The 9,922-nt window shown below is 46.3% G+C and overlaps 1 protein-coding gene across 2 annotated transcripts; it reads right to left on the bottom strand.

The window, feature by feature from the left end:
* Positions 1-659: 659 nt before the first annotated feature.
* Positions 660-4,777, bottom strand: FAM170A (family with sequence similarity 170 member A; the record flags this gene model as incomplete). Of its 2 annotated transcripts, XM_084251953.1 has the most annotated exons (4): positions 660-785; positions 933-1,588; positions 2,625-2,765; positions 4,708-4,777. In XM_084251953.1, the coding sequence occupies 4 exons, from the start codon at positions 4,775-4,777 to the stop codon at positions 660-662; spliced, it is 993 nt and encodes a 330-aa protein (XP_084108079.1). The 2 variants fall into 2 exon arrangements, with proteins under 2 accessions (XP_084108079.1, XP_084108080.1); XM_084251954.1 differs by lacking the exon at positions 2,625-2,765.
* Between the last annotated feature and the right edge of the window lie 5,145 nt (positions 4,778-9,922).

Here is a 9,922-nt window from a genome sequence, read left to right as displayed (position 1 = left end):
CACCTCTGGTCCTAATAGTTCCCTGTCTTTTCTTCACACTGCTCCTGACCCTTGAGACTGTGCTGACCTCTCTAGAAGGGCTTCTGGCTCTATTTCCTCTTCGAGTTGAGGTCAATCAAGGACACACTGAGAAAGTAAGAGTCCAACCTCTTCACTTTCTCAGTCAAATAAATGGAGTTCAATTCCCCAAAGTGTTGGGTATGCCAAAGCTGATGCAGCTGCAGCGCTCCCAGCCCTGCCCTTAGATTCTTCTAGGCCCTCATGATGCAGACTCAGAAGACTGTGCCAGTCTCAGGCTTTACCTCTCCCAAGAGAAGACCACACCATCTTCCAGGATCTTCTGGGCCATGTAACTCAATTGCTGTGTGGAAAACAAAACAGAGAAAGACACTTCTTAGTCAAAGAGGAAGTGTTCTGTTAGCCCTTGGAAATTCTTAGAACTTCTTGCAGGAGCTGAAAGCTCAGGAAAAAATTCCACTTACAGGCATGATTTATGGAATGCCTGGGCAAGAAGCAAGGGCCTGTCTATCCCCCACCCCCTTCAGTTGTCCCCTGAGCTGACAAAGCTCCCAAATCTCCCTCCTGGAGGCATGAGCCTGGACTGGAGAGATAGCACTGGCTTGGAGAAGGCACAGTCCCTCAGTGGACCCAGCCCTTGCTCACTTCCTGTCCTTTGGAGATTGAAACACATAGCCAGGACACTGGCTCCAAGGTCTCCTCATGCCAAGGTCTTCCCCTATGGGCTGCTCATCCTCATTCTCCTTTTGTTCTTGCTTCTCTTTCTTCTGCTCCTGCTCCTGCTCCTGTTCACGATCCTGATCCTTTTTCTGTTCCTGTTCCTTTTCCTGTTCCCGTTCCTGCTCCTGCTCCTGCTCCTGCTCCAGTTCCTGCTCCTGCTCATGCTCCAGTTCCTGCTCCTGCTCATGCTCCAGTTCCTGCTCCTGATCCTCCTCCTCCTCCTCCTCCTCCTGGATGCTCCTTGATTCCACACTGCCTGCCAGCTGAGCCATGGTCAGATGAAAGACGTGGCAGCTGAAGCCCTCCCTGATCCCAAACCGCACGTGCTCCTGGAGGATCTCCAAGGTGGAGAAGACCCGGCAGCAGGCCATGCACCTGAAGCCAGTCTCTGTGGTCACCAGCCAGTCCGGTGTCTTGGCCCTGGGTCTCTCCTCCACTGCAGGGGACCCCAGTGGGCTGTCTGGCTCTGCCCGTTCCTCATGCTCTTTCTCCTCCCCGCCGGGCTCGCTGTCAGACAGGAGGTTTCTGGTGGACACATCAGAGGGGGGGGCACCTACCCGCACTTTCTCGGGAAGGGTCACTTCTTCCATCTTCAGCTCTTTTTCTAGTGACTCGGAGGTTTCTTTGGTCTCCCAGGAGACAGCCACACCTTTTTGCATTTGTACCTTCATGTAGTATATTTTCATGCCCCTTTCCTCTTTGCTTATAAACACAGAGGACACGCAGGTCTTATAGGATGAAGGGGACGAGAAGGAGACATGCTGTGAGGGGGGAGCCAACTCCCCTTGTTCCTGAAACTGGACTAGGGGAGATCTAGGCTGGGGACTGTCTCGATGTAATCTCCGCATTCCTGGGAAAGGAAATTAGAGACATAAAAATGGTGGTGGGGGGCCTTGGGGCGGGCCTCCCTGGTAGCACAAGGGGTTGAGTGCAGCGCTGTGAAGCTGTCCACAGCCTCTGCAGCACCGATTTGATTCCCGGCCGGCCAGGGAGCTACCCACACGGTGCAGCAGACCTCTCCTGTCTCACCCACTGCTCCCTTCATTAGTGTATTTCGTCAGACTGCCTGTTCTGTCCCCCACTCTGTCTCTGGTGAATCCTCTCTCCCCACCCCACACCACTGGCCTGTATCCCAGTTCTTGTATGCATAAATAAATAAAATTTTAAGGAAAAAAGTTTCGAAAAAAAAAGAATGGGGTGTGGGGCTGAGAAGCAGGACTGAAGCTGAAGGAACAGTGCTCATCCGTGCGGCACCTCGAAGGGGAATTGTGGTGTGGGTAGCTGTGTGAGGAGCCTGGTGTTTGTTGTTCATTTTATGAGAGGCTGCGTCTATGGTCCTTCACATGTGTGAGCAGGAATTCTGGATGGGTGTCTGCGTTGAGGGGTATGTTGTCTGGTGGTGAGGGCTGTAGTGGGGGCGGTTGATGGGGCAGGTGTGCTATGAGGCGGATGCGAGCGTGTGATGCCATTGGTGTGCCTTTTTGTGGAATGTGGACTGTGGTGTAGGAAGATGGCACTGCGCATCCTGGGCGCGGGCTTGGGTGTATGCTGAGAACAGATGTGTGTGGAGTGCAGTTGGCTATGCTAGGTGTGTAGGCTGGAGCTGTGTATCCTGCTCCAGTGCCGGAGGCTGTGCTGAGGAATTCTGTCCCTACCTGGAAGTAAAGCAATGGCAACCATACACAGTTCCCCCAAAAGTGCTTAATCTGGCCTTCTGCCTATATCTCAAACCCAGACCTTTCTGGCCCCTGATTATGAACTCCCCCATGGGGTCATGCCCTCCTAACAATTCTGCCAGACTCCTCCACAGAGCCTTGATCACCTCCGTCTGATTTGGTTTCCTCTCAGCCTCATGCCCCACACCCAAGGGACCCCACACCCCTTACCAACATGGATGAACTTGCGTGGAGAAGAAACACAAGAGAAGTATTCAGAAGCAGAAGAGACCTCCCCTACCCCTAGGCCACAGCCTTTGGGCACACCGGTGGATTCGGGCTGAGAGACATCCTCTTGTGTCTTTGAGATTCCTGAGGGAGGAAGGAGAACCTCAGAGATGGGCTGGGCATGTTTGTGCATCGTTCATCCATCCAACAAAAATTTACTGAGCGTCTGACATATGTGAGGTGCAGCAAATACACAGGACCTACAGGCTGCTTCCTGGTGGATCCAGCAGTGTTTAATTCAATCAATATCCATTTTATTAGTGTCTTGTTAATAGTGCCAGCATGAGTGGAGAATGAATATGTCTGAAGGGTGAGAGGGATACGAATCAGCTAAGCCTTTGATAAGGGCAGGGCTGGTGGTGTTGGTGTGGCGAGCAGCATTTATGAGGACAGCTCAGGATTAAGCCTCATGTAACTTCCCCTGATCACACGGCATGTCTTGTATTTGTGGTGGGAATTCATTCATTTACTCGTTCAACAACAGTCAGTATCTACTCCGGGTCAGGCACTATTCCCCTATTTCAGGCTCCAATAACGCTTAACCATCTAGGAGAAGGAGACAGACACCAAACAGGAGGGTCAGATGGGGGTAAGAATATCAGGGTTGAGGGCCTCCCCTGGTGGAGCAGGTGGTTGAGCACTGTGCTGTGAAGGTGTCAGCAGCCTCTGCAGCACCGGTTCAATCCCTGCTGGCCGGCGAGGGTCCCACATTGCACGGCAGGCCTCTCCTGTCTTGCCCACTGCTCCCCTCAGCAGTGTATTTCGTCAGTCTGCCTGTTCTGTTCCCCGTTCTGTCTCTGGTGAATCCTCTCACCCTCCCATGCATCTGCCTGTACCCCAGTTCCTATATAAATAAATAATCTAAAAAAAAAAAAAGAATATTGGGGTTGCCAGGTCTTGCAAACCAAAATACAGAATTTCAAATAAAGTCAAATTTTATTTGAATTTCGGATAAACCAGGATTAGTTTTCTAGTGCCAATCTTCCCATGCAATATTTGGGACATACTCATAGCAAAAAAGTATCCATTGTTTACCTGAATTCAATTGAACTGAATATCCTACATTTTATCTGGCAAGCCTTGATATATATATATGTGTATATATATATATATATATATATATATATATATATATATCAGGCTTTGGTGCAGGAAGACTATGGTGCCCACATATGTATCACATGTGTGAACACAGTAGAGGGGTGATGTATAGATAGGCCCACATGGGTCCTGTGTGATTAAAGAAGTTGTGTGTGATTTTTTTTTCTGTTTCGGAGCATATGTGGGTATGAGGGTGTTTGCGTCAGGAAAGACTCCCACAAAGATTCCACAGATGCTCTTACCTGTACCTTGAGTGGCGCGGGCCCAGGTACAGCAATGGGAGCATGACCACGCGGGTGTCACCCTTCGTGAGCTCTCTAAACCCTTCTCCCCAGTGCTCCCCCCACACCACACACACACAAAGATATTCTCAAGTGCAAAGAGCAGGAGCCATCACTGTCTTTCCTGCTCTGGCCCATTGTGCCTGGAACGTGTCTGGCGACCTCATGATGGTGGGGACCCCAGACCCCTGCTACTGCTGGGTGCTAACTGGAGCTCTAATTTGGGAACCCGTGGGCTGTATATCTGGGGTAGGCACCTTTCTTCCATGTTTCCAGGCCCTCTCTCAGCACAAACTACTTGTTTACGTGCATTCAGTCACCACACAGTCCCACCCATGTGGTCTCAGAGGGCAAGAAGGGGACTGAGAAATGCTACACATCCAAGGCCACACAGCAGCAGGCCGCCTGCTCAGAGGCTAACGGAGCTCCAGGGACCACCAGCTGAGGGGAGAAGCCCGCGGCCAGCAGACTTTCTGCCCATAAAGAACATCTGTGCTGCCCTTCCCACAGGGACCCTTGGGGTGGATCTGATCCTCCAGCCCATATCGGTCCCCCCTCCTCCAGCAGGGTGGCTTCATCCTCCTTCCTGGACCAGCCTCAGACTGGCCAGCACCCTTGTGTCCAGATGCGTGCCAAGCACCTACCTCCTCCCTTCTCGACACTTTCTTGGGATTCTTCATTTTCCAGATGTTTCCTCTTTTGTCGCCGTTTCATACGACCCCCTAGCAGAGTCCCTGAGAAGACACGTAAGCTGCAGCTCTCTCCCTTTGCCCTCCCTGGTTCTCAGGAAATCTGCTGAAATGATTCAATACAAATGAAAATGGTCAAGTCTCCCAAATGGCTGAGGAACTCAGATCACTGAGGGAAGCAGCAGCACCGCCCAGTGGTCACTACAGAGCAGGGCTGTTAAGGTTCAAAGGTCACCAGGCCCGCAGCAGCATTCTCTGACCTCAGGGATGACATCAGCAATGACATTGGCGCATTCTGTGGACCTGCAAATGTACACACACCCTTGTCAAGTATGATTCCTTCTCCACATCTTCCATAGGTGACAGAATTTTGGGGAGATGTTAATTTGTCTCTGTCTAAATTTATTTCTTTTTGACTTCTATTCCATCCTTTCCCTTCAGCGTTCAAGAAGAAGCCTGAGGAGGGGCACAGAAGGACTGAAAATAGCAAATAGCATATGGATAGCCTTGGCCTTTATTTCTAAAACCCCAAACTCCCGAGAAATGAGAAGATACTTGAGCACAAAGACAAGCAGGAATTCTTTAATCCTGCTGAAATCAAGCAGTCACTTCTGAACCTTAAAGTACTGAGAGGTTCTGATAAGTCAGAGCGAGAGAGAGAGAGAGAGAGTTCTGTGGCTCATGTAGGAGAAAAGGACCCTGCAGTGTAGCTGGAGGGGCAGATGTGGCAAAACTCTAAGAGGAGACGGCCATAGGACACAGACAAGAGGAATCAAGGAACCTGGGCATCTCACAGGAGGAGCCACCAAACCTAAGGAAGCAAGGCGACTGACTGAGCTGCTGGACTTCAACATCACAGCTGTGTGCTCCAGTAATGGTCCATACTCTGTCCCCCAGTCTCAAATCTTTTGCTCTGAATGATTTCCCAACAGCAGCGGGTAGCAATATAACCAGGACACCAGTGGGATGAAGGCTTACATACAAATTAAGTGGAGTTATAAAACAGTCTTATTCTTTCTTGCAGGTTGAAATGTACACCCGTTGCAATCCATCTGGACCCTCCTGATTGCAATTTAAAATTAGAGATACCTCATTTTGAGGCAGTGGCCGTGATCTGGTAGGAGGATAGAGGTGCAGGGATGAGGTGGATTCCCAGAAGTCGCTGGGGACATTAGAAATCCTCAGTGGACTCCAAATTAGAAAGGGTGTTGCAGATGTCATAAAGACAGAAGGAGAGCAAAGGCAGGACAAGAGCAGTCTTGTGAGGATTTGTTGATGAGATGAAAACTTCCCTTTTCATAGAGAAATCCTAGAAAAGAAGGGACAAGGTGGATTTTTAAGAAACATGCTGTGATAAAAATTTACAAATTTAAATTCTACACAACAATTGTATAGTGAGAATGCCTGTTCTGCTCCCTGCTCTGTCTCTGGTTAATCCTCTCACCCTTGTGTGCCTCTGGCCTGTACCCCAGTTCTTGTATAAAAACAAATAAATCTTTAAAAAAAAAAAAAAGGAAATCTAATTCCATCATTCCAAGGAAAGTGATTCTAAAGCATGTTTGTAAGATGCTGAATTTCTCAAATAATTGAACCTCTCTTCAGAAAAGGAAAATCAGGGCCTCCTGGTAGCTCAAGGGGTTAAGCAAGCACTGTGAAGCTCTGAGCAGCTTCAGCAGCACAAATTCGATGACTGGCCAGCCAGGGAGCAGATCCACATGGCACAGGAGACCCTCCTGTCTCGCCCGCTGCTCCCCTCAGCAGTGTATTTCAGTACATTGGCCTGTTCTGCTCCCCACGATTCTCTGGTGAATCCTCTCACCTCCCACACCTCTGGCCTATACCCCAGTTCTTGTATGCATAAATAAATAAATCTTCAAAAAACAAAGGGGAAACCATTTCAATGTTACCAGCTCAGGTTGTCTAATCAAGGGCAAGTGGGGATGACCACAGCAAGCCCAAATCTGATTTGACATATATCTATAGAAATCATAGAAAAAATTTACCTTAAGAAAGGACCCCAGGAATTTCCCCCATTCACACAGTTTTACTCTTTGGAGACCAGATCAATCAAAATTAAATGGATTATTTCATTGTAATAAATAACCCCCTCAAAATCTCAGTGGTTTAAAATGATAGGGGTTTATTTCTGATTCTTTGTCTATACCCCTTTTGGGCTGACTAGGACTTCTACTTCTCACTGTTCTCATCCCTGGATCTCAGTTAATAAATCCACCACTACCTGAAAAATTGTAAATCATCATAGCAGAAAGAATGAATTCTGAGGAGCCTTACACTGGAATTAAATGTTCTGACCCAAAAGTAACACGCATCATTTCCATTAAAATCATTGACCATAATCTTACCTTGTATCTCCCCATTTTCTAGACTCTTGAGCCAGAAATAATTATGAATGGTATTACTGGACTGTACAGAAAACCATACAGAAAAATATTAATTCTTCTTCATTAAATACGAGATTTTAAAAAACCATCCAACTACTCATTCACAAAACTAGGTCTGTAACTCAAAATCTTTTCCCACCATGATATGTTAGAAATTTTACACCAGGACAAGATATTTGGATTATAGGATAGTTACTTAGTTTGCTTTTGTCTTGTTTCTTTTATATAAGTGGATTCAAGAGGCAGGATGTGACAAACCCAGAAAAATTTGCCTTACACTGAAAGACAACTGGAAAATAATTTCAGTGAAATGTTTGACCTAGTAAAGAATAGATGTTTGGGAGCCTTATATATTCGGAGTTCTAGGAATATAAAGGACACAATCTTCCTAAGAAACAGGAGGAAATACTCCTGCCTCCCACTTCACTGTTTCGATTATCTTGTTGACACTTCAGGTCTTTGAGTAATAGTGGAGGCAACAGCTAGAGATTAGCCAAGATAAAAATATATATAATATCATGGCAGCCCCTGCAGAACCACATGCTATGGTAAATGCTTTTAGCTCAATCCTATTTGCTCATAGGTCTGTGCAGAGTAACAAATGGTTCTGAAACATTTATTCCAAATAGCTTTTGCTCTTATTACTTTAAAGATAACTTGGCTGCCAAATATTTGGCTCAATGATAAAAAAAAAAAAATATGCCTATATGGTAGGCGGTTTTGTGCATCAAGATGCGCTGCTTATTTTGCTCCTGCAGATACATACACATCTAGTGAATTACAGGCAATCTTCAACTCTTCACCAAACTGTGGATAAATGAGTACACCATCACTGTGCCTCCCAACCCAGTCCTGGTCAGTTATTTTCCTTAAGAATATTATTCCTTGGTGGGGGGGCCTCCCTGGTGGTGCAAGGGGTTAAGCATTGCACTAAGAAGCAATCCACAATCTCTGAAGCACAAGTTCAATACCTGGCCGGCAAGGGAGCAACCCACATGGCGCAGCAGACCTCTCCTGTCTCGCCCGCTGCTCCCCTCAGCAGTGCATTTCAGTCAATCTGCCTGTTCTGCTCCCTGCTCTATCTCTGGTGAATCCTCTCAACCCTCTTCCTACCCTCCACATCTCTGGCCTGTACCTTCCCCAGCTCTTGTATGCATAAATAAATAAATCTTTAAAAAAATTATCCCACTGTTTAAATCTTAAATGGTTTCCTAATATGAACAAAATAAAATCTAAAATAGTCAATCATCAAACATTCAAAGTCTTGCAGGAGGCCCCACTGAATGGAGCTGGATACTCAGCCTGGGACCTCCACTCAACTAGGTCAAATTTCCTCCGCACACAGAGCAAGCCCTTGCTTAATTCATTTTATCAAAAGTATCTTCGAATTACAATTTATTTTTAAATGCATCTAACATCTTAGTCTCTGCAAGGACCCTTTCCAGATATCACTACGAGAATTGGTCTCTCATTTTCATAGTCTGTAAGTTGCACCTCTGGGATGGCTCTAGGCATATTCTGCTCTCAGACCAGTCTATTAAAGTGTGTTTACTTCCGAACTACAGCATGGTGGATGAGTGCTTGGAAATTAGAGACCATGATTCCTTATCATATTGCCACAGCTCTTCACAATATGAATCCCTCTATCTGTTTCCCCACCTCCAAAAACAAAAACTCAAATAAATAAACTGTCAGAGTACTGGATCTTCTTGCTCCCTAGCCAAACAATGTTCTGGCCAGTTGCCTTTCTAATTTATCTCTAGACCAGCACAGAAGGGCCATATCTGTGTTCACCCCCGGTCTGTCACCTACCTACTTACACTACAAAAGTCTATTCCTCCCATTCCTGTGTCATTACCCCAGCTCCCTGCATCCTCTAAAACCACTTTACCACTATTTAAAATTTAATCATAGAGATTAGGTACTATTCAACTTTCAAGGGTTTTTGTTAAAATATAAACTATCTCATGAGAAGTGATAACTTGAACCATTATCATCTATTATTTTTGCAAGGAATTGAAGAAAATGGGCTGAGAGTTGAGGCTTTTTTTTTTTTTTAAAGATTTATTAATTCATTTATACAAGCACTGGGTACAGTCAGAAGCTTGGGAGGGTGAGAGGATTCACCAGAGCCAGAGCGGGGAACAGAACAGGCAGACTGACGAAATACACTGCTGAGGGGAGCAGCGGGCATGGCAGGAGAGGTCTGCGTGCCATGTGGGACCCTCGCGGGCTGCCGGGGATCGAACCGGCGCTATAGAGGCTGTGGGCAGCTTCGCAGCCCAGCGCTTAGCTGCTGTGCCACCAGGGGAGGCCCAGTTGAGGCATTTTTAATGAGGCAGGAGATGTTTAGATATAGTAAAGAGAGAACAGTAGCTGGCAATGAGACAGATGTCGGCAGTGGTGGTAAAAAAGTATCAAAAATAAATATTCAACTTTCTCTGATATTGGCAACAGGCCAGATCTTCCTGAGTTGGCACCCCTATATGAAGCAATGTATTAAGAACAGAAGATCTCTCTCTGTACATATATAACATACATGTAATATACACACACTATATATAGTATTATATTTTTATATAATTATATGATATATTAGATAATTTTACACACACACACACATATATATATATAGAGAGAGAGAGAAAGATAAGTAGATCTAGAATAGATGAATGGGTAGAAGGATGGATGGATGGATGGGTAGATAGTTACCCATTGCAAGTTAATAATGTAAAACAGGATTGAGACTCATGGAGTTTAAATGCCAC

This window comes from Talpa europaea (assembly GCF_964194135.1).
Source record: "Talpa europaea genome assembly, chromosome: 13".
Lineage (NCBI taxonomy): Eukaryota > Metazoa > Chordata > Mammalia > Eulipotyphla > Talpidae > Talpa > Talpa europaea.
The sequence above is the reverse complement of the archived record's forward strand: the minus strand, read 5'-3'. Positions and strand labels throughout refer to the sequence as shown.